This window comes from Neopsephotus bourkii, unplaced genomic scaffold (assembly GCF_033783945.1).
Source record: "Neopsephotus bourkii isolate Nb327-2 ecotype Australia unplaced genomic scaffold, CSIRO-AGI_Nbou_v1 NB_107, whole genome shotgun sequence".
Lineage (NCBI taxonomy): Eukaryota > Metazoa > Chordata > Aves > Psittaciformes > Psittacidae > Neopsephotus > Neopsephotus bourkii.
Window position 1 is genome coordinate 12,488,209 of NW_026900624.1, and position 25,093 is coordinate 12,513,301.

At 40.2% G+C, this 25,093-nt stretch overlaps 1 protein-coding gene across 6 annotated transcripts in view; it reads left to right on the top strand.

Annotated features, from left to right (window-relative positions):
* The window catches only part of RIMKLB (ribosomal modification protein rimK like family member B), a 56,920-nt gene that overhangs the window by 12,325 nt on the left and 19,502 nt on the right, over window positions 1-25,093 (top strand). Inside the window, exon 1 of one of the 6 annotated variants that reach the window (XM_061361286.1) lies at window positions 11,078-11,376. The exons of the other annotated variants lie outside the window; for them this stretch is intronic. Coding sequence (XP_061217270.1) covers window positions 11,361-11,376 — 16 coding nt within the window. The 5' untranslated portion in view covers window positions 11,078-11,360. Of the gene's footprint in view, window positions 1-11,077; window positions 11,377-25,093 lie in introns of those variants that run through there. 6 annotated transcript variants of the gene reach the window in all.

Below are 25,093 nucleotides of genomic sequence, written 5' to 3' on the forward strand. Positions count from 1 at the left end.
TTAAACTGGCTCAAAATACCGTGTGAGTGTAGTCTGTTTCTTAAGATCTAAGTTCTTGAAGCGAAGCTGGTATCATCTACTGTGGAATGAAGCAGCCATGTTCTTGTCCCTTTCCAGCCTTGCTGTAGCCGCTTGCGTTGTGTAAGGACTTAATGTCTCTCTTGGCTTGCTTTCATGCTGTAGCTAAACTAATCTAATTCAAAAAAAGATTGACCAAATTCTCTGCTTGTTTGCAGGATCTGGCATTCATGTGAGTTGAGTTGGCTAATCCAATGGAACACTAACACCACCCAAATAAACAGTTTTATATTGGAATAGCTTGCTGCATCAACCCGTTTTGTGGTCATACAATTGCTAGCTGTAGTACATGAGGGCAGGGGAGATTGGTGTTGCTCTTCTAGGGAATGGCTCATATTTATGTTGATTTAATTGTAGCTTCAAGGCATTCTTTAAAACAGGAATTTTCTTATGGCTGGGATGCTTCATAGTGTCAGCTTTAGGGTTTTTTTTGTGTTTCTTTGAAGCATCTGGTATTTACTGCTGCAAGGAATGCACTGGGTTACGAAATTAAATGGCTAGTTGCCTAATGTAGTTTGGCAATTCCTATTTTCATTTGAAACACATAATCTAACAAAACTGTACATGGTGTTTTCCGACACACATCTTAAGTCTTAACAGTGAGTCCTGTTAGACAAATAGTTTAAAATTACATGTGTTAAGTTTGCTAGTGATTTGGGGAATTTGAAACTCGTGAGCACTAGTGTGCAGGGTGGGTGGGGGTGGAGGTGGAAAAAGCCTGTAGGGAATAAGCATACCTTGAGACTTAGTGGGCAGGAGATGAAAGGCAATTCATTGGTTGTCTTCTCTTTCTGAGAGAGCACTCTTTTTCTCCACTTGTGTGTAGAACCTAGCAGTAACGTTCTCCACAGACTACACACCTTACTTGTAGGGGAGCACAGTTCAAGAACTGTTTGTTGGAGAAGAACGTGCTAGGGTAATCTGGATCTTTCCTTTGTTACAATTATGTACAAGAATATCTTCATTAAAATTCGTAGCTACCAGAATAGCAGAGGTTGGAGATCACTGAGTCAGCAACTTATGTTTCCTTTATTTGAGGTGTTTGGAATCTCTATGTTTTCTCATACTGTCCCGTGAAGGAAAGTAGTTTTAAGGAAGGTTGCTTTCATGAGCTTTCAAATGTTAAAAATGCTGGAGTGAGTGGAATTGGTGTGTCCTAAAGCATAAAATGAAGTGTTAACTTTTCTAAGACTTTCTTGGCTTTTCCTTTGGGAATGTAAAGAAAGGCAAGTGATCAGTCTAGCTGAGGAATAAAAAGGACATAGTACTGATCTGTTCTTAAACAGTAATACTTTGTGTATGATCAGCTGTCTTTTCTTAAGTCAGGAGGATGTCACCTGAGAGCTGATGTCTTCATATTTCCTGCAGAGGAAGTATTTCATAGAATCATAGAATGATTTGGGTTGGAAAGGACCTTAAGATCATCCAGTTCCAACCCCCTGCCATGGGCATGGACACCTCACACTACACCATGTTGCCCAAGGCTCTGTCCAACCTGGCCTTGAACACTGCCAGAGATGGGGCATTTATTTAGAAGGTAAGATTCTGTTTACTTGGTAAAGGTTGCTGGTGTGCTGGTTTAGGTGTTTGGGTTTCCTGTGTGGGCCTGAAATTTGCAATATTAGTCACTATTTCGTTTAAAGTCTTTAATTTTGCAAAAAATGGTTTTGTTTCATATGATCTGGCCTTCATTTCTGCTTTGGTCTGAACTAGTAACAAACATTTGTGATCTTTGATTCTTTGTTTCAACTGGGTGAGAGAGCATTGGAGGAATCAGGATAGTTGAAAGAATTCCGTCAAATTTCGATGAAGTATAGAAAGCTCAGGAAAAAAAAAGTAAGGTTAGATACAAATTCTTATATTTTCAGTATAATGGAAAGAAAAGCACTCTTACCAGCTAGATCCATGATAAGAGAGGGATTTTTCATCTGTGAAATGGTCATTATATCAAAATGTTAGAACTCTTAATTTTGAATCATCTTTAAGTCATCTAAAACCTGTCTTATGTCGCGCAATAGGGAATGTAATTACCTCCTCTTTCTCTGACTGTTTCAGCAGTTCCCTGCTGCACCTTACTGCAGGAGCTCTCCTGCAGTATTCAGCAATAGCTCTAGGAGTGATGGAGCAGAGGCAAGTGGCCTTGGCAAGGTGCCCTGTTGAGCACTGCAGAATTGGCCTGTTTCCTGCTACTAACAACAGCCGAAGCAGCTATTGCTTCCTCTGCAGAGCTGGGAAGCAATTGTAGTAGTACTAGTACTACTACAAGTAGTACTAGTTTGCAACTTTGTAGTGAGAGCTGGAGAAGAAACTGCGTTGTGTGCAAAGGACTGGAAGGTGGTTAGACATGAAGTGAATTTTGTGTTGTTGAAAATGTTTGGCTCAGAACCACTTGAAACTTTTGATGTTCTTTGGCTGTGGAAACCAATTGCTTGCCAGTATGATTGATGTTAAATCTGATTAAGCTCTAAGCGTTACTAGTAGGCAGTGTATAGAGGGGATTCTGGACTTGCAGCTGCATTTAGGAGTGGATGACTGTGATCACCCAGTATTAGATACCTCAGACAAGCACATCTAGAAATGTAGTAGAAAATGCAGAATTTGTACATTTGCTTTATTATCATAGAAACGTATTTTAATAACAGTGCATTTCAACAGCTGCCACATGTCTTAGGAAGAATTTTTTTCTTCCGGAACTGGGACACCAAGCACAACTTTCTTAGGATTCATATAGGAAGAAAGGATTTATACTTTGTGACCCTGGATGTCCTTGCAGTTTTTGTCCTTGCTATCAGCGATTAAGATCAAGACTAGAAGTCTTTCCTGTTATGTCAAGCTGATGCTAAATAAGAAAGGCTAACAATGAATTTGAGCTTCTCAGATTCATTCTGTTTCTTCAGTAGATGTTGGTATGTCATCAGTTGTAGATCTGGGCGTAGTCCAAAGCTACCTTTGAAAGATGGAGAGGTAGGAATGTTTCTGCATGGAAGTATTTTATTGTGGTAATTTCAGAGGGCTATGTTAAGGACTGAGTTTTTCATTTGCATGTGTTCCATCGCAGTCAGCCAGGAAAACCAGACTTGTCTTAGACATATCATGTTGAACAGATGTGTGTGTTACTGTAGCTGAAAATGCCAGAAAGCATTGCCAGATTTTTAATTGTTGTACAAAGTATCAGGAATGGCTATCTGGGGGAAAAAACAATGTCAAAAAAGACAAAAGTAAGATGAAAGGCGTGTTCCATACATCACAGTCAAGAAATTAAAATGGGTCTGATGTTTCTCAGCACAGTCTTTAACTAGCTGGGGGTTTCTGTGTCACTTTTCCAACAATCCCTCTTCCGGTGCTGTCTCACCTGCACAAGTTGTGCTGGCACATTTGTCAGAGCAGTTGCACTGTGACCCAGGTCTGCATACTGGTGTCTCTTTAAACCAGCCTCTCCTAGGTGGAGGGTATTTTTTAACTCTGCATTACTCCTCTGAGGCAGGTAACAACATGTAAAATGCTGCAGCACTTAAATCAGGAGGGCAAAGTATTTGTATTTGGGCATAGAGACATTAGGAGATACCACAAGTATCAATACCACAAAAACTTGTGAAACTGACAACTGGCAACTTTACTGGCTTTCTGGTCAGAAAAGTCAGCAGTACTTGTTCTTTAAGGCATGACAGTACCTTCAGTTTTCTCCACCTTTTCTCCCAAGTCTAGTTGTTATCCACTTGTGAATAAGGCACTGATTGCGAATATGAGAGAGACTGGTATGGCAGCTTTGCTCAGTGATGAGAGGGGTTTTCCATGTGCAGACCTGTGTTTTAACTGATACAGACTTCTAGGAGTGCCAATGGACATGAACAAGTCCCTTTACTTTCTTAAAACTGTCTGTAAAATGTGGTGAAATAAATACTGGTTTTAAGAATTTACACTTTTTTTTTTGTATCTGCCATTTGCTACATTGAAATATTAGAATGAAAAAGAGAACAAAAAAGAAGTGTCACTAATGAAACTATCAGACAGTTTTTATTTGCTGGTATTGTAAATAATTAACATTTACAGTGTCAGAAAAATCTGTGATGGTGTCATTTTAATGATTGTTCTTTGAAAGGAAAAGTTTACATGATTCCCATAATCTGTTTAAGGTCCAGTCCATTTTAGGATTAAAAATGTGATAAAGAGCTTTAAAATCCCTTTGTAATTGTCAAGTTGAAGCAAGCTTTGTTAAGCAGAATGTGTTAAGTGCTTGACAACAGGAGTAGAACACCTGAGAACAAAGGTATTCTGATCATGTTCTGGGGAGAAACTCTGCAAGCATTACACTAATGAAGTGTTTTACCTAATGCAAGTCTTTTTCTGTTATACAGAAATGTTTTCTTGCTCTGTACTTACATATAATGCAAGTGATGAACTGGGAACTGACTTGCTGTGCTTGTTACTTGCTTCCACACATCTGCAAGGGGTTTATTTGTTCGTTCCCCCTGGAGAGCATCTTTCTATTGTTTGCTTGGGGTTGGTTGTTTGGTTTCTTTTGGAGGGTGTGTATATGATTGCCTTTCAGTGGAATTGTATGAGGGAAGAATTTGGCTTCCTTCTTAGGAATATATTTTCATGAAAAGAGAGGGGAGAGGAATGTGTTCCTTTCTAAAGACAAAACAATAAAGGTAATCCAGTGGCATACTTGTGCTATGTGCTTAAGACGAGGGGAGTTCTCTTTCTTTCAGACACATGATATTGCATGATATAGTTAGAAATGTTGGAGAATTAAACATGTCCAGTACTAGCATAGTGGAAGAACAGATACTGGAAGTGGCAGACTAGTGATTTGATCCATTTTGTCAAGGGGTGATATAAAAAGACTGAATACACCGATGTTCTCTCCTGGATTTTTTAGTTGAGAAGGGGGATGGGCTGCACTGACACAGTAAATAGTGTAGGTGATTCCATTTGCAGTAGTAGTTGTAATATAACATCACTGAAATTATATGCTCAAAATTCCTGCTGTCAAATCCTATTTCTTGACAGTTTCTGTCATCCAGACGTGGTAGGGAAACAGAGCAATCAGAAGATCAATAAATATCTCCCTCGAGTTCTAAGAACTTGATTTGAAAGTGCCCTGTAGGTATGTAGGCTGTTGTCTTGTGCTGGTAGAATGCTGTGGAGCTTCTGGGGGTAGGGATTTCCTTTTAATTTAAGTTTTTTTTCAAGGACAGAAGAGGAAGTCTTTTGTAAAAAGTTGTGTGTTGTCTTTAGCTGTTCAGAATATAAAACTACTTATTGTTTGAGAAGTGTTTTAGGATTAGTAATAAGTAGCATTGGCAGAGCTGTTGGATCACATTATAAATGTGATTCTCATTACATGCATCTGATATTCTCACTGTGACAACACTGGGCATCCCCAGCCACTGGGAAGGCAAAAGCGGTTTTAACCCAGCTTAAGCGCATTGGTCCCTTCAAAACTCTTGGGTAGTTGTTCAGATTTTATACTCTAGATTGGGCTGAGCCCTGTAAATGCTTCCCCCATACTGGTCTAGTTCCCTCAGGAAGACATTCATGCTTTTGTTGCTGTCCTGGACAAACATGTTCACAACCAGCTGATACAGGCAACTGAGTGTCAGCCAGCCCCCCTAACTGTTGTAACCCTTTATCTTAACTGCCACTTTTCAGTCTCTTTTGTCATAATATGAGGTCGGCTTTCTCTGCCAGAGGTGTGGTCAGGCACTTCTAGTAGTACTTTGCAAGCACATAATCTTTGCCCATCTCCACTGAGCCTGCTCAGGCCTTTATTGAGCCATCACGTGGAGGGAAGAGTTGGCAGCATATAGAAGCTGAAGTCTGGGGCATTTGCCTGAGACTTCTCTTAAGACTTCTGTATGAGGTGTAGTAAGCAATGGAATGCAAGTGTTATTTCTTCCCAGGTTCATGCCCTACCTTAGAGTTATAATATTTTCATTTTTGACCTGGTAGGTACTTGCTTTATATAACACAAAACAGATTAATATGAACAGAGAGAGACTGACTTAGGAAGACTGTAGCCTAATGACTGTGTCAATATTTGGATTCCATATCCAAGTAACTATCCTTGAATGATGAGGTAAAAGAATATCTCCACCGCTGAATACTGTGAAAAATGCCAAAATCCCATTGTGAACCTGATGTAAAACGTCAAGCTTCTGCTTCCAAATTTCTTTTTATTCTCCAAATAGTACTGTGAAGGTCTTCGGTTATGAATTGATTCTCTTGCTTTCCCCCACACTCAATAGAAGTTAACTGACTTCATATTTTAATTAGCTCTTGAAGCTCTTTAGACCAGATTGAGAATCATCTGAGGGGTTAATTTTTGGTAGAAACATTACTTAAATAGATGAGAAGAAATTAAACTTGGCACTCAAGGGAATTGTGGCCTTTAGTGGTTTTGTTTGGTTTTGCTACCATGGGACCTTTGTTCAAACAGTATTTTACAAACTGACAGTACCGTGTATCATGATAGAACAGAAAATGTTGCTTCAGTACAGAAGAGTGTAACTTATCAGTAGTAGAAGGTTTTAGAGATTGAGATCACAGGTTTTTGTGGTGTTTTTTTTTGTTTTGTTTTGCAACTGTTTTACTTTGTAATCCCCACATAATAAGAATCTGACCCTTTTATGTGTTTTTGAAAACACAGATTAAGTCCTCATTAATGTTGTTGTATGAGCGCAGTGGTTTACCAGTGCTTGCAGGAATAATCTGCAATCTTGGGGTTTAGTACTTAAGGTTAGGATGTCTACAACGACATACTGTATCTGCTGCAATGTTGTATGAGGTATTCTTTGATATTGCGTATGGGTCTTATCTCACCCATCTTAACATTACAATGGGCCAAACCTGTCCATTATAAACCAGTTTTTTATTCCTTGTAATTTGTCCTCTATTAATACACTGTCACCCCTGAAGTCTTAAATGTCTGGGGGAGCTCTGGAAATTTTCTGCAGAACGATTCAGTGGAAGGAGAGCACTGCAAGAGAAAATAATGTTTTTCTATTTTTCTCTGAATTTGCAAGTATGTTTTTGAAAGAGCTAGCTTGGAACAGGAGCTCAGTTTGGCTGAAGTGGCTTGTTGTACCCATGAAAGTAGACATAAATTTGTCCCAAGTTATTACCCTTTAAAAAAATAGTCTGTTAAGCATCTTAATGGCTTAAGCTTCACAGTGAAAATACTATAAATGTACCCCTCTACTATGCAAAAGGAAAATAAAAAAGGACCTCTGGTGTTGTAGCCTTGTCTGTTGTGGGGTGGACTACAGTTTGGTCTGAGCACACAATTTATAATGGGTATTTCCTTTCTTGTTGGTTATCCCGCCTCTCACTGACAGAAAGACCTGAATGGAGTAAAGTACTGCATTCAGATATAGTAGGGATAAGAGTTAAATTGGTTTGGGACTGGGGACTTGGTGTCAGTAGGGAAAAGCGAAGGCAGCATGCTTTGTAAACGTGCTGAAACAAGCAATGGTAACAGGAAGAGACTGCAGTGAAACTTTTGCTGGTTAAGAAATCGCTTCCCTCAAAGAGGAAATTGGAGGTGGAAACCAGTGGGAACATAGATTGTGTGTTGAAACTTCCTTGGGAAGAGATGCCAACTGAACAAGGAGCTTTAAATGGAAAATAAGCTAGGAGGCAAGGCAGGAAACTGGGTGGCTGGAGTGGTATTCAGAATTGCAAGCAAAGAAGCTACTTGATGGTAGGAGAAATCTGTAGTTTGGAAATGAACTGAATGAATAAGGAGGGACAGAAAGGAAGTGTAAGTATAGGTGTTACATCTAGGGGGATGAATCCTATGGGGGGTGACTGGGGCAAAGCAAGCTGCTTGCAGTACTTGCTTGGTTCCAGTGCCTGGGGTGAAATCAGACCTTCAGAGCTTTTCTTTCTTGCAGAGAAAAACATTTCTCTGCCAGCTGTTTACACAAATATTTGCTGACAGGAGAGCCCAATTCACCTTAAGTGCTGGTCCACATAGAGGCTGCTGGCCCAGTGCTGCTGACACTCAGATGTCAGCTGCAGTGTCAAAGGACTGTATGGTAGACAAAACTGTTCTAGCCCTCATGTGCAATTCCACCAGTGTCATGTTTGTGTTACTTAGGTGTCAAGTGATGAAGTTTGCTTTTGATTATTTGTAAATGTAAAGATAAAATAGTGAGTAACAAGAGGAAATACCCCGAATTAGAAATCGGCAAAAACAGATTTGCAGTTTTGGCTCCTTTGTTGTGTATCCGTTCTGAGGTATTACATTTTAAATTACTTGATTGTATGCTACTTTTTATCATACGCTACTTTTGCGGTGATCTCCTTAGAGTACCAGGGTATTCTGCTCTGGAAATGTAACTTGCAGCATAGTGAGGATTCCTTCTGTGTGGTCACAGGCGTTTATGACATTGAAGCAGAATATTGCTGGAAGAAAAGTGTTAGTCTGGTGATTTAAATTGGGACTGCTCAGAAATTGCCTTTAATTGCATGTTTTTGCATTTTCTGAGTGCCCAAACTTTGGATGCTAGGATAAGCTTTGGGAAAGTGCTGAACACTTGCATTCACAAATAAAATCAGTTGGAGCAGCATCAGCAACTGAGGAATCGTGGTCTCCCAAATGTGGCATCTAGAATTCATTTACCCTTTATTTCTTTGTTTCCTTTCCCCATGCTGAAAATCAGTAAAATGCTCACTGGTTTCCTGTGGTGCTGACAAAATAAGTCTGTGAAGCATTTGGATATTACTGTGACAAGGACAATAAATTAATCTCAAGAAGAAATGATTAATTGTGTGTTTCAAGGAAGGATTTCAGTACACCAGTCCATGAACTACACACTGAACAATGTAAAAGAAGATACAGTCCTCAGTAGCTGGTTGTTGAGTGAGTGCTGTACCTCCTGTGAAGGTTAGATAAATGCTGGGGGGGGGGGGGTGGTGGTGCAGGGAAGAATGTTTGTTTGTATAACTGGAAACAGCAGATCATTGCTGCAGACATATCCTTAGTTGTGGCTTTTGCTAACCTTTGTGTGCTTGACTTCCTGGCTTCAAGAGTTTTCTCTTAATGTAGCTTTTTAATGTAATGTTGTGTCTACACGTTCTTTGTAAATAATGTATGTGCAGGCATGTAGGGACTGTGCTGGATCTATCAACTCTGTTTACTAGCTAAGCTTTGGAAAACTTGGGTGTAGGGAAAAGGGAAAAACAGGAGTGATGCAGTGATAACCATTGGTTTTAGATACATATATATACACACACATATATTTATATATATATATAGGGTTACTTGGGTAACCCAATACTCTGTCCTTGAATAGAAGTCCGTGAATATATTTACATTCAAGATACCTATATATCTTGTCATTGAGACTGAGGAATTATCTCTCCAAATACCTGGAGATGTTGTGCTTGTGCCTTGTTGTCCCTCGTACTTGTTTAATGAGTATGTAAATTGGCATGTCCCCATTGTTACTACACTTCTCAACTGCTTTGGAAAATGGCTTATTCCATTCCTGAAATTCTTTCTGTTTGAGTTTGTTTGAAGCCATTGCTTTCAGTGTTTATTCCATACTTTTTGAGGTGCCTTGCAGGCTCTTTTTGATGTTTAAGAACATCTCCATGTATATAAAAAAGTAATGTATTACTTTTGTATATAAACATACAAATACAATACAAAATGTAAAAATACAAAGTACTGGACCTTCTGTTCCTGGATGAGGAACAGACCCAGAGGGTGGATGACAAGGCAGGATGATGTGGTTTGTGTTGAGCCGTTTCTTACTAGGAGGTAAGGAAAGGAGCAGTAGTGAACCTGACTGAGCCTGCCATGATAGAGGCAGTCAGTTGTTACCATCTTGAAACTATTTTTTAGGAGTTCCAGGTTTTCTTGCACCAACCACATGTATCTTTTAGGTTACTCTTCTAGAAAGCACACATCCAAATCCTACCTGTTAATGTTGAGAGGTGGCTTTCATTCCTATATTGTGCCTTTCCTGTCTCAGTGAGGATTTTTATTAATAACAGAAGAGCCCATATCAAGTTCTCCTGTTGGTGTTCTGTGTGTCCTTGTTTCTCTGACTTAGGTGATCTTTGTGAATATCTTGTAGATTAAGATTAAAGGCTCTCCTTTGCCTGGGTGGCAGTTCTTGTCTGCTTGTTCCCAGTGAGTGGTTTTTGTAATTGTACCTTGAAAATTCTGTAAAGGTTTGGAGTAGCTCTTAACTTGTTCCACAAAACTAGATTCAGACTCAGCTCAAGACCTAAAGCGAGCTACCTTTTGTGCCCCTAACAACTTTCTGCATCTTTCTGTGGAGGATGAATACTTCTGCCAGGAGGATGGAATGTTGGTGAGCAAGGCCTGTTTTCAGTTGTTTATAGCTTAACAATAAAAGTTTTGCAGCTTTTCCCCCCTCATGTTCCTTACTTTCCTTTCCAGACAAGGTTTGCCTTTATCACATACTGAATTTCTTCTCAAATCTCTTTCCAAGTTTCACTGTGGTCAGGGAATCAAGCTGTGGGTCCACCTCCCCTCCCAGCTGTCAAACCTATAGAGGCACTTTTCCACTTTCAGCATGAAGAACTTGTCAGATGATCTTGATTGTGCAGAAGAAAGGAAGGACATTTCCCAGTGAACCCACAAATCTATTTTGAGCTGTGAAGTAGTGCACTGTGGAGCATGCATCCTGATGTTGCAGCCATGTAAGAGAATCATATAGTCACTGAGATTGAAAGGGATGCTCAAAGTGGCCAACTTGAAAGCTAGAGGCAGCTCTGAAGTTAGGTTAGGTTGCTTGGGTCATATCCAGTTGGGTTTTGAATATCTCCAAAGACAAAGCCTCCACAGCCTCTAGGGGCCATCTCTCACAAAGTCTGACCACTTTAACAGGGAGAAGGGAATCCAAATATATTGCCACAACTCTGTTTGCAAGTCACAGCTGTCTGTTGGTAGTCTTTTGACTAACTCTGCATGCTCCAAAGCAAAGCTGCGTGTCTGTGGTGTGGTCCTTTGTGTGGAGCACAAACCCTCTTCCTCACTTCCACAGTGTGTCCTTCTGAAAGAGCCTTTAGCCATTCACCACAGTACTCTAGGCATGCAAAGTGTCCAGCTGCCAATGGGGAGGGATGGTGGGTTAGAGACATGCTGTAAGCGTAGGTAGAAAGGTAGTGAGAAGTTACTTAACGACGTGAAGTTTTTGAGATGTGCATGTTCATATCCTGCTTCCTTTTGTTTTTCTGTCAATCTTCCCAGGATCATTCTGGCCTAAGACTGAAATGGTTCTTTGTGCACTCCTCCTTACATGCTTGGGACTAAAGGTGAGGCAGGATTCTGAAAGTGCATGCCCTTTGTGGATGCTTTGAGGTGAAAAGATCTGTGGCTGCAGGTGAAAGGGATGCCATCAATACATGTAAACTGCATGTCTCAACGCTTGTAATTGTTTGTGGTTGCTAGAGCAAGGCTGGTAGCTGGCCTTCATAGCAATTTTGCTGCAAATTTTTCTTTTGTGATAGAGTGAGAACCACTGGAGAATGTGTTATCTGCATAGGACAGGAGAGCAAGAGCTAGAGAAAGAGAAACTGGTCTGACAGGCTTCTTTTTTTAACCAAGTTTTACAAAGCTGGGTTAACACAGTGACCACAGAGTTGTAAATGTAAGAAAGATAAAAAATAATCAAATCACGAGGAATTCTACAGACTGAAAGCGGTGCTATCTTGACAATTTAAGTGTTAGGTCTGATCAGATCCTACAGTGAGCTGGTTCAGCTTGTGATACTGACAGAAATTAAATTCCACAACAGAACAGTTTTCTGCTGGTGTTTCCTGCTCATCAGTGGGGCTGATGAGCATTAGGGACTGGGTGCTACTTCATGCCACTGGAGGATTGCATGGGGCTGGAAAGTAAAACTGTTGCTGCAACTCAGTGACTTAAATTGTCTTAGAAACACAGTATTATGTGTTTTGTCCAACACGGATTTCTAAAGAGGTGCTCATTTCTTCCCCTTTCTCACTTGGGTTTTCCAAGGTGCATGGCATGCACTTAAACCTTTTCCTCTAAGAATTTTTGGTATTTTAAATCGAGTGAGGTATAGTCTAGGAGTGAGTGTAAATTACTGTTCTGTTACTGATAACAGATCAAGAGTGGGATTTGGTGATGAGATTTTCATGATTCTGTTCTTGTAAAGTGGAAAACTTGAAGAAAAATGTAACCTGCAAATATTTAAAAGGAGATTCTTAGAGGAATCTATGGAGGAATGAGATAAATGAACTAAGGAGATTTGTCATAAGTGATGCTGGAAAAAAAAAAAAGCTTCTGTTCCCATCTCAGCTGTTGGTTTGTTTCTGATGAGATCTGTAGCCCCTCGGTGCTTTTTGTTTCTTTGTAAGCTGGGCAGATGCGCATTTCATGAAAGACAAGACAAAAGGTTGTGGTGCAGAATAAATGCGTATAAAGATACTTAACAGCTTCTAGGGATTGTTAAACTCAGTACTGCATTTACAATCTAGAGATTAGTGATAAAATAGCTAATCTCTTAAATGTGCTGCCTTCAAAGGTCAAACCAAGGTGACAGTGGGGAATGTCCCTTCTTGCTTTAGTCTGCTATCTGTGAGTACAGCAGTACTGCTGCATGATTTCTTTCTTTGCCTGGTCCGGTTGGAAAGGCTGTAAGTCTGAGGAGCATTTTCTTTTAAGAAGATAGTTCCAGATTGCGTGGAATGTCTTGATTAGGGAACATACAAAGCAAATGTCTCGATCAGTTAACATCTTAACATCTTTTTGGCACTAGGTGGGAGCTTCTGCATTCAGAACAGGTGAGAAATAATACTGTGGTATTATACTTGTATTTTCATTACAGCATGGGCATGGAGCACATGTGCAGCTACTGCAATGTAGTTTTAACCTGCTAAAGCTGGGAATCAGAAACAAGCCCAGTGAGCGAGCTTACAGAAATATGGAAAAGGTGGAATTCTTCCTTCTCTAGCTTCTGCTTTGCGTATAGTTTTATATTAATGTCTATTAAAACAAAGAAGTTTTGGGTTGTATCTTCTGGTCTCGACCATTTTTTTTATTTTGGGTTTTGTTTTGGGTATTTTTTGCGTAGGAAAAGGCTGTACTCATGAAAAGACCTGGAACTATTGTAAGAAAAGGACATATAGAAACTCCCTGGCGATGAGAGTTAATGTTATCTGTGCAAGATTTGGAATCTGTTTTAGCTCAAACTTTCCCTGAAATAGCATCGTTAAATTCCTTCCTTTAAGAAGGATACATTGTCTCCAAAATAAGTGCATCCAGTTCATAAACTTAGTGCAGTTTTGCCTAGAAAGTCCTTTGGCTGTAATGACAGGTTAAAACAGTAAGTTGAGGGGATCTTTTCATTCCCAGGATTCAGGCTCAGTTAAGCGCGTTTGGGAACACTTGGGAGGTACAGGTAGTTCTGTATTATTTATTAAAAGCTTCTGACTGTGTGCTTCTAGGTATCTTTTCTATTATGGGAGACAGATAAGAAAGCTACATGTCTTCATTACAGCTTTGTTGAAAACTCACATGGGATGAATTCAGCAGTTTGCTTAAGTTAATAAAAGGGTGAATTCCTGAGATGGAATTGCTTGGTGGCAGGGAGAGGAGGTGCTTAAGTTATGCATTTTAAAGGTATTTAGTAGATTTTTGGCATTGAGGGAGAATTTTAGATTCATCTTATATGGGAGGAGACATCTGCCTTCCTGGGTTGTTTGAATTCTCTAACTGGATTTTCCTCTGGATTTCTTCCTGCTTTTGGAAAGATCTTCCCAATTATCTATCTTTTTTTTTTCAGGTGTGTCTTGATTTTTTTTTTTTTTTTTTCTTCACCTGCTATTTAAGCTGAACAGAGGTTGGACATTTAAACCATGGAAGAGTATGGTGGTTTGGCTGGAATGAAGTTCATTTTCTTCCCAGTAGCTGTGCAGTGCTGTTTTGGCTTTAGTCAGAACAGTGCTGTAACACACCAGTGTTCAGTTGTTGCTCAGTGCTACTTAACTCTAATCCAAGGACTTTTTCAGTCTCTCATGCTCTGCCATTGAGAAGATGGGGAAGGAGCGGAGCTGGGACTGTTGACCTGAGATAGCCAATGGGATATTTCATACCATAGAACATCATGCTCAGTATAGTAACTGGGTTTTATCTCAACCCACAGATTCTCATTCTCCCCCACATCCCACTAGTGGCAGGGAGGGAGCAATCAGCCCCCTAATGCTTAGTTGGGATTAAACCACAGCAGTCCTTTTTGGCACCCAGCGTGGGCCTCAGTGGGTTGAGATAACAACACATGTGAATAAGAATGTGTTAGAACAAGTCTGTTATAACTATTAGTTGTATAGCTTAATAGTCTCTGGTCACAGTGATTTATTTGCTGTCAAAGTTGGTTTGCTTGTTCTTAAAAGTTGCAGTATGTAGTTACTTAGTTGCAATATATGTTGCCTGTTGTGCTGTTTAGCACCCCTGGGAACTGGTCTAAGGTTATCATGTTCTATTTTGTAACACTGGCTAATGGTACCATGGAAGTTCTGGTTGTGAAAGTAATCTAGTATTTGTACTCAGCATTGCAATCACCTCTGATCTTTGGGAGCCATCTGTCAGAAACTATTAATAATTACACCTTTAAGTTTTCTCCCTGGAGAGCCAGTCTATGGAGGAGACATCTTCCCACATCTTCCCCACTATGCTAATTACAGTAGCATCTGAGGATTTTGAAGATTTTGAATATCCTTGAGATGTCAAAACTAGCATGGTCCTATAACTAGGAAACAGCATGTTGCTGAACATGTTCCAGGTCTTTAAGGTTAAATGACTGTTTAAGAATACCACATGGAGAGATCTGTCCCAAGGCTGGATAGTTTTGAGTGTCAGGGTGTGTCGAATAGTATGGGCAAGTACCTAGGCCAGTGGCACCTCCAGTGTTTTGTAAGTTTACCCCTGAACAAGTGCAGTATCTGGAAAAACTAGTAAAATATTTGGAAAAAGTATGCTGGCACCTTGGCAATTTCAGAGAGGAATACATCACTGCAGTGTGCTGTATGCCTGTGCCCATTGAACCCTGGCTGGCACTATTCAGTACCCTCAAGGGGAAAAGGAGGTCTCTGGATCTGACAATAAGGTGACAGGCTCTGTGGCTACTCCAGCCCCAGTAACAGGCACTGCAGCTGAACCAAAGAACCAGTCTGGCGTTACTGGGTGCCCCTGTACAGAAGAAGAAATGTACACGAAAGTCAGCCTGTGTACTGAAGGAAGATGAAGCAGGGCCATCACAAGAGCAGGATGAAGAGGCAGAATAAGAGGTAACCACTCAGTCCCTATCCGTGAATGATCTGTGGGATGTACAGAAATATTTCAGCCATCTTCCAGGTGAACACGTTATCACCTGGCTGCTCTGGTGCTGGAGTAACTGGGCTAGAAAGCTGGAATTAGAGAGTAGGGAAGCTTCCGAGGGAATGGGCATTGACGAGGTGACTGGATGGGACACAAGTTGTTGGCCACTGGAAGCTAAGGGTGAAGGAAAGGTATCCCTTAAAAGAAGTTTATACGTCACTCAGGCAAATGGACTGCAATGGAGAGAGGTATCCAGTACCTGAGGAAATTAGTTGTGCTAGGTATGATTCATTATGACCCAAATAATGTGCAGTTGCCCATAGATCCAGATGAAGTCCAGTGCAGACCTGGAGAGATGAAGTACCGATGGTGGATAAAGTGGCTTGCCAACACCCACAGTATGAAAAAAAACTCTCTTCCTCCCTAGTAACTTGTGATTCGGCTGTAGAAAAACTGTCCAAAAAGCGGGGAAAGCTGTTCCAGGAGTTCCAGCAAAAGAATGTGGTGAAAACCAGTAAATACTGTTTGTGAGCCTAAACTTTCTCTTAATATAAAGAATCGTTATATTCATTGAGAGCTTTGAGGGGAAATCTAATAGACAAAAGACAATCTAATCATGCTTATGCAGTGGCTGTACAGCATGTATGCATGCATATAGTTGTACAAAAATTGGGGGAACCCTTTTAAAATATTGAAGTCAAAACCATGTCCCTTCACTCAGTCTGAGCTGTGAGAGTCTGTGTTGTTATAATTCAAGTAATTTAAAACTTAGATCAACGGTTACACTTTTAATTTCAGTATATTTAAATGGATCTCATCCTGAATGGTTTTTCTTTGAGTTTATGTATTGGAAGATTTTTAAAATTCTTCTAACTTTGCCCAGGAGAAAATTAGAAAAACAGATGTGTGATGAGAACTTTTACATAAACTGGGAAAAGCAGAAGTCCAGTTTTCTGGGTGGATTTCACTTTTTTCAAGGTGTTTGAGGTTCCATCTTTTCCAACACTGGCTTGTTTTGTTTAATGAATCTTTTGATTTCCCTTTTGCGGCATTTTTATTTACACTTTTTTTACAACACTCCATTTATGCCTGTTAGCAGTTTTGTCACTAAAGTAACTGTGTTTGGGAGTAGGGCTAAAATACTGAATATTTTTTTCTATACCTGTTTGAACATTTTTTAAGTAGTCTCATGAAGTGTATTTTTTTAATTAGTGATGCAATTATATACATATACTAACGATAGCTAAGGCTGTAACATTATTTCAGTCTAGTTTCCATGCTTACATACCTGCCATAAAATCAACTCTCAGAGCAAGATGGTGGTTTAGAATTAGTGCTTATAATATAGGTTTTACATATGTGTTTATATTTGGGTTCATTCATTTCACATTTATGCATCACTCTGAAGAAGCGCTTGTGGTTTGGAATTATAAGCAAACAATATGTTGTGACTAGAAATGTAGCTCAGAAACACAGATTTAGCCATAATCAGGTCAATCAGCTAGCATTGATTTAGTGAGGTACATATATGGGCACCTCTTCTGTTCCCCCCTTGTGCCTGAAGAGAACCCCTAAGGCAGAATGACCATAATCACTTTGAGTGTTGTTATCCCTCCTACATTTTTCACCATTTTTGATAGCCTGTGCATGTCTAAGAAGGATTCCATGTTCTTCCTGGGGAAGGGAAGAGGTCCGTGAGTCCAGGAAGGGACATGAAGTAGAGCTGATGTAACTCAGGTACCTTCTTGCTTTCTGTTTGTTGCTGCAGCAGTGGCCTTTCGTGAAACTTTTAACAATACTTGCATTAGGAATTTACCAATTGAAGTTGAATCTTCTTCTCTTTATTTCTGTTTTTCTGTTCAGGCATAGAAGGGTATAGGTACTGTTCTAAAGAGACAGTTTTATCTCTGCTATGTGTGATTTCATTTGATCTACTGAGCTATGGGAATATGTCTTGGTGAGAAAGCCTTTTGGTTAAGATTGTGTGGAGGAGTAGATTGTGGTCGTACTGAACCCATAGGGTTAAATTCCAGCGCTTGTTAATTAGTAAGTAGGATAGGAAGGGAGGGAAGATGAACTTAAAACACCCAGCACAGAACTATGGAAATCTGTTTCTGACTACACTGGAGTAAAAAAATACCTCGGTAATACTAGGTATTAAAGGGGCTTTTGCATGGCAGTGAAATTTTGGAGAAGTTGTGACAACTTAGTGTTCAAACAAATCATAGAATGGTTAGGGTTGGAAAGGACCTTGCCGTCATCCAGCTCCACCCCCCTGCCATGGGCAGGGGCACCTCACACTAGACCATGTTGCCCAAGGCTCTGTCCAGCCTGGCCTTGAACACTGCCAGGGATGGAGCATTTAACACTTCTCTGGGCAACCCATTCCAGTGCCTCACCACCCTCACAGTAAAGAACTTCTTCCTTATAGCTGATCTAAACTTCCTTTGTTTAAGTTTGAACCCGTAACCCCTTGTCCTGTTGCTACAGTCCCTGATGAAAAGTCCCTCTCTGGCTTCCTTATAGGCCCCCTTCAGATACTAGAAGGCTATTGTGAGGTCTCCACGCAGCTTCTCCAGGTTGAACAGCCCCAACTTTCTCAGCCTGTCTTCATACAGGAGGTGCTCCAGTCCCCTGATCATCCTCTTGGCCCTCCTGATGAACTCTGGCTGCCTGGTGGTAAATTATGCAGAAGGAAAATTGCCTGTGTAACACCAAAGGGGTGTTAATAAATCCCTGGACTTCTGAAAATTCAGTTCTTAGCTGCAGTTCAAAGTTCTAGTCCAAATAAAATTGCATTTAAATGCCATTTTTTTGCTATGTATTGAGGAATTTGTGTTGCTTACAGTTGTTCTAGAAGATAGATATGTAAAGTTAAATCAATATTGCAGTGATTTTTTTGAGGTATAGAATAATATTTTGTTAATGTTACTTCTGCTAATTATTTTAAATTCTGCCACTTTTGCATCAGAATGTATATTCAAAGTGTTCTGAGTTTCGAAAGTTTTAGAGATGTAGTTGTGTTTGAGTTTGCGGAGGGAGGAATGTGTATCTTACTATTGCCAGTAATCTGATGAGGTTTGGGGTATTTCCCTTTTGAGCTTTAAGCTTGTTTTTATATGGTAATTAGGATGAACACATCTAATTCTGCAGGTAAACTGTGATTATTAAACACTTCAGAACTTTGAACACAAGTATTATGTAGAATCTTGTGGCTGACAGATAATGGGAGGATGAATGAGTGCAATGTAGTAATGAGGAGCGAGTTTAAGTTTGTAGAAAAATTCAGTGATTTTTGTTAGAACAACTGGTTAATTGGGAAAAGCAGGTAGCAGGATGTGATGTCCTCGAAATCCAAGGAAAGGTTTGTGTGGTGGAAGGCTGTCCTGTGTTCCCCAGTGGAATCAGTTGAATTCATTATAGCCTGTTTGTTGAGTGACTGTTCAGTTGGGAAATGTTAGTAACTCAATGGATGGATGAATAAATTGGTGCAATGAAGTTGAGAGAGCTGGAGACTTTCAGGATAGCATACAGATCTCTGAGGGAAAATCTGGGTAATATTTTGGGAAGTTCTCAGTCCCTCTAAGCTCCTGTTGGGAATGTGATGGGAGCTGGTATATGTTTAGTGCTTTTGAAAATTTGATTCTGGTTTCATTTTCTGGGATGCAGTATGGACAATGGCTGCGCATCATTCCATGCTATGCCTGCTAGAAATGTATTCCACATACTGGGTCTGCCCTGATACTGAAACACTTTTTTTCCTGCTTCATTTTACCTGTTTCAAAGCAGTTGGCATTCACTAGGGATTTCACCAAACACACAGGCAGTCACTGAAGTTAAATTCTTCTGAGAGGTGCCTGCTTGTGTCACCTGTGGCCATAAAGGTGAGGATTCCTTTCTTAGCTGTCCATGCTCTACAAGGAATTATTTCACTTTGGGCACTTACCTTAGTCACAGAGTTCTGTGAAATTTGGAAAGAAGGTGACTTAAATGACTAGAATATTATATGTGGCTGGATTCATGGCAGCACTGAACGGTGAGCTTCTGCAGTCCCACCTTTTGTGCATCATCCCTGCACTTTTGATCCATTTGGTCAGAAAAGTAGTATGATAGGTCACGAACTTCCATGGGTTGCAAGGCAGTTACCAGTTGTCTTCAGGCACAGATTGAAAGGCTTAGTGTTTTTATCATGGAAATCTGTTTACTGCTTTGTTTTTCTAATATGCACACAGATGTAGAGATAAATATAGTGTTTGTCTCTAAGACAGTTTTGTATTTATTACTCTTGTGTCACTGTCCTTTGGGTTTCTTCCCCAGGCCATAGCTACTACATTTCCAGCTACTTCAGTCTTTTCTTCTATCAGTCTATCAGTTAATACTAATGATTCAAACTATATAAAAATCGAAGCTTCATATCAGTAATTTGACTTACATGTAAGAGTTCCCAATTTCCTTCTGCTTGTGTCTTAAGTACTTGAAGCATTTAGCATTGTATCATACCATTTAGTTGAAAAAGCTGGCTGTGGTTCTTGTGGTCACATGCTGTACTTTGAAGACTGGAATTTGAGTCTTAGGAACTTCATGGTCTTGGTGACTCAGTTTGCTTTTTCTGACAGTTTTCCAAAATTACAATTTGGAGTGAAAATACTTTTATAATGTTATTTGATATTAACTGAGATTTAGCGTTTGTTAAAAATGCCTAATGCAGCTCTTTCAGATTTTGGGCCTGTCTCATGAAACTATTCCTTCTGCAAAAACACTTCCATTGTTTCAGCTGAAAGTACCATTGTTTATAACATGCAAATTGGACATGAGATCCTGCTTTGCAGTAGGTATTAATCTTCTGATGAACTGAATTTTGTAGAGGGTGGAAGGATTTTGTGTAGAGTACAAACTTGAATAGAACGAGTTTCAGAAATGTCTAGCAATTTAAAATGCTGCTTGGTTTTAATTAAGATGTACAGAAACTCCACACACTATCTTGAAATCGTTATGCTTTTTAGCCATCCATAATGCCAGCAATGCAGAAGTGCTTCTTAGAGCTTCTAAAGCACGAGAAAGTAGGATAACTGGGCAGATGAAGCACCAATGCTTATGAACCATAAGAGGAGTGAGACTGCAGTTTAAGAACTTGCATTCTCTGGCTGTGGTTGTAATTGACTTACAGAAGTGTCTTTGGCTTGTAAGCTGTACGCATTGGGCTGTACATATTTGGGCACTTAGATTGTCCCAGTTGAGCAGTGAGATTCATTGTCATAGAATCCCCTCACTGAGGCTCAAGCTCATGCATCTTTCCTTATGTTGTGCTATGGGGTGGGAGTAAGCACATAGTCATCTTAGGAGTCTTAGCTGATGGGCAGTGACTTGTGAACTCTGATAACTCAGTTTTGTTTGTATGTCTGTTTTTGAGGCATTTTGTTTGGAATGTGTACCACTCACTTAAGAGTGATGCTATTTAACTGAGAAACTGTGATTGCGAGATAAATTTATCATAGGGAAGAAGACAGAAGGTACTAAAAAAACTCACTGCATGCATGAATAAGGACTGAGAAGTTCCAGAATTTTGTGGTTTTCTTTTTCAAAGTATGTGCATCCACCTTGAAATGGCACTAACTCAGGTTGTTGAGAGGCAGCTGTCATTTTGAGTATCTTGCTATGTAAGTAGACTCTAGCATGTTAGTTGTTAACTGTCTCAAGAACTTTCTTATGGTATAGATACATGTCTTCTGATCTCACTGGTGATAGAAGTAGATGCTTCTGCCTCTTTCTTTTGTCTTCACTAGAGTTTAATGCTGTGTCCATTTTCTGTGGACTTCATGGGTTCTCATATGTTTTGGCCAAAATAAGCCTTTTTAGCAGAGACCAGCTGCTTTGCATTTCAAGTTCACCTGCTGTTTTTTGGGAATGAAAAGCAGGAGGACTGGTTAGGCCAACTTACAAGGAATCATGCATTTACCCACTCATTTCTGTCGTGTGCTGCTTCGAGCTGTCTTTGAGAGATACTTGGGGCTTTTTGGCTTTATTTGGGAGATTTGGTGTACCTGGTTAAGTTCATTCAAGGTAATTACTGTTCACATTGCAGTAATTCCTTTTGTGCTTTTGTCTGAATACCATGGTGTTTGGTGTATAATGTTAAAGGTCTAGCATATTCCATTTTGGAGGGTTTTATCTTTCAGACGAAGGACGAAGAAAACTGGTACTGAGGAAGATACCAGGTCTCGTTCAAGTGCAGGGTTTATGTCTGTTTTTATAGTGTGATATTCCAACTTAGGAGTCTTGGGGCCAAAGAATACCCAGACATTTTATGATAACCTAAGAAATTGTTCCCCAAACACTGGTGAAATGGTTGTTCTGTGTTGGTAAAGTTCATGGTATTAGATAAGCATGAAATTTCCTGGCTCTCAGTATTTGTACTTCAAAGGATTGTATAGCTGTCTGAGATAAACGTGGAATTTCCTGGCTCTCAGTGGTAGTACTTCAAAAGACTGTATAGCTATCTGTTTGCCATATCTGCAATGCCATGGGCATCCACTGAGAAAGCCAGCAAATGGTCCAACTTGTTATTTGTCGAGGTTCTTTTGTATGATCTGATGATCTTCTGTATGATCTTCTCTGTGTTTGTAAGGTCAGCTCATTGTACACAGTTAACTGTGTAACTCGCTACTACTGTTCTGGGACCAGGTTGGTACTATTACTGAAAAAGGAGCAGTTCATCTCCATTACAGGCTGGATGGATGGGCTGGGGCCAGTGTTAAGAGGTTCAACAAGGAAAAGTGCTGGGTCCTGCATTTGGGCTGCAGCAACCCCCTGCAAAGCTCCATGCCTGGGGAAGAGTGGCTGGAAATCTGCTCATGGAAAAGGACCTGGGGGTGCTGATTGACAGAGCTGAACATGAGCCAGCTTGTGCCCAGGCAGCCAAGAAGGCCAGTGGCATCCTGGTCTGTATCAGCAATGGTGTGACTGCAGGGCCAGGGCAGTGATCATCCCCCTGTACTGGTGAGGCTGCACCTCAAATCCTGTGTTCAGTTCTGGCCCTTCCCTACAAGAGATAAGTGACAGGACAAGAGGAAATGGCCTCAAGCTGTGTCAAGGGGAGGTTTAGACTGGATATTAGGAAAAATTTCTTCACAGAGAGGGTGCTACTCAGGGCAGTGGTGGAGTTGTCCCTGGAAATGTTTACAAATCGTGTAGATGAGGCCCTTGGTGACATGGTTGTTGGTGGCTTTGGCAGTGCTGGGGTAATGGCTGGACTTGATCGTAAAGGTCTTTTGCAACCAAGTTGATTCTATGATTAAAAAGAAATTTGGTTACCCCTTAACCAATCTTTTAGTAATATCTCTGTTACATTCCCTTCTCTGTCTTTGCATTCATAAGTTGGTTCTTCAGAAAAGAAATTAATTGTAAGAATTAAGATCTTTTGTGTTACTGCTTTCTGCACGTCAGGGTGAATAAATGAAAGAATGACCATTAACCTGATTGTTAAGTACTGGCTCTTGAATGGAATGCTGAATGCAGGCTTATTCCAAAATGGCAGAATCTCTCTCTCCTTTTTACTGTAATGAAGCTGCTTCTTGTTTGCAGCACTGTGTTGCTGGGAGACTGCAGCTAATTTTTATGGTGTATGTCAGTAGTAGCGATTCAAATTATACATTTAATTGAGTAGCTCTTGTCTTTGTTTGTAAACTGTCTTCTGTAAAGGGAGAGAATGTTTTGTTTTGTTCTGGAAAGAACAGAATTCACACCAGAGAAAATGATGGAATCTGGAACAAAAGCTCAAATTGTGCTGTTGATAACATCATTGTACTTCCAGAGTCACTCTAGGGGGGGTTGTGGCCTGACAGAATTTACACCGGTCTGGTAGTCAAGTCTAATGCAGGTATGCAGGAGAATTCCAGGTGAGTGAATTCCACGTATCCTCAAAATGCTGTTTTTCTTTTTCAGGCTCTGTGCACTAAAACTTCAGCATGTGATGTGACTTTAAAGTGAAACAACAAAATAGACTCTGAGAGATTATAAATTGGAAAACTCTGTAGTTTTTGTTCACAACACAGATGCAGTGGCAGTTCTGGGTTTCTATAGAAAATTTAGTCCTCCTTACAATGATTGCTACACAGCTTGCATGTGGATCAGGACATGCATGCAATTACAGTGGCAAAAAAGTGGGAGTAACTGGGTGTGCATCTAAATGAGAAAATACATGCATAAGCTAGAATCTGGCTAATAAGTTAAAAACCATTTCTTTCTGAATCTACCCTTTTCTGGAGAAAGGAGGTGGTTGTCCATTTCTTGATGTTCACATTCTGTTTAGGTTTTTAGCAATGTTGCTTTCTATCTTGCTTGAGATGCCTCTATGTAATGGGGTGTGTGTGTCTGAATCCAGCTTGCTTAAACACGCAAGTCATGTCAGCTGCAATGCGGCAGTGCTTGGTGCTAATGAGGTGAGCAGCCAGAGCACCCGGCTGCTTGTGTTTGCTCCTATCTGTGCAGTTATGGCAATGGGATTGGAAAAAGGAATTTGTATTGGATGTGGCTCTGGTTTGGGCCTTCCAGAGTGTGGTTCCGTGTCTTGAGTACTGGACAGCATATTTCTACTTCCATTTTGGGAATTAGGTGGTTGCTTCATTATATTTAAGGCAGGCTCTAAAGTATGTCCTGACTGGGGAGAAGGAAATGGGAAGTACAGAGCGGGGGACACCCTCCCTTCTTTGTGCCCCCTCATTAATTCTAATGCACCTTGAAATGAAATGTATTGCCTGCCAATATGTGCCTTCAGGTTAAATAGATTTAAGTCTGTATTAGAAAAGTGACATCTTTGGAATATAGAGCTAATCGGGTAATTAATTTTGGCTAGATCTGAATAGTTACAGCTTTCATAGGCACAGAAAGGCAGATGCACTGTGATTTCTCAGCTCACCTGTCTTTAACCCTTAAGGTGCTGAAGTGTGACCTGTCTTATTTTATACAGAAATCAGAAAGTTTTACTTTGAATGTAAGGTAGATAAAGTAAATATCAAATCCTATTTGTCTTTTCCCACCCTCAGGTGCTAGGCTCTCTTCATTGAGCTTGATGCCTTCCATCCAATCCTATCGTTTCTCATTCCTGCAGCCTGTCTTTCAGTGTTCCTTTCTCAGAGACATGGTCTGTAAAGCTATAGGTCATGATTAAGTAATGCATTGGTCTTGGTGGCAAAGCTTGCTTTCCTTCTAGTTCCTGCCTTGATGTCACAGGGTGTTATGCTGTTAGCTGATAAAGTTATTTCTAAGTGATTATTTAGTATAAATCAGCTTGTTAAAATTATCAATGTTAAAAATACTGCTTTGCTTTTTTTTTTCCTAAGGGTCATAGCTAACCTCTGTTACTTTGGCAGTGTGTTGTGTAATGTGATGCCACAAACAGAGGGATAAATAAAGATGGGACTGGGAAAAGTATGAAATGATCGAGGCAAAAACCAGTAGTGGGAGGCAAGAGCCTTCTGAGTTATTGATACCGATGATATGAATTTAATGTGTAGCTAACATTTATAGAAAGGATGGTGTGGCAACCAATAAAAAAAGTCTTTCACCCTGGGAAGGAGCACAAGACTGTGTGCCCTGATACAGTCTGTTCTTTGCCTAGTCCTAGGTTAAGAATGGCATTTGTGAAATAGCACAACTGACAAGATGCGTTTTAGGGATAGTTGTGCTGTTTTA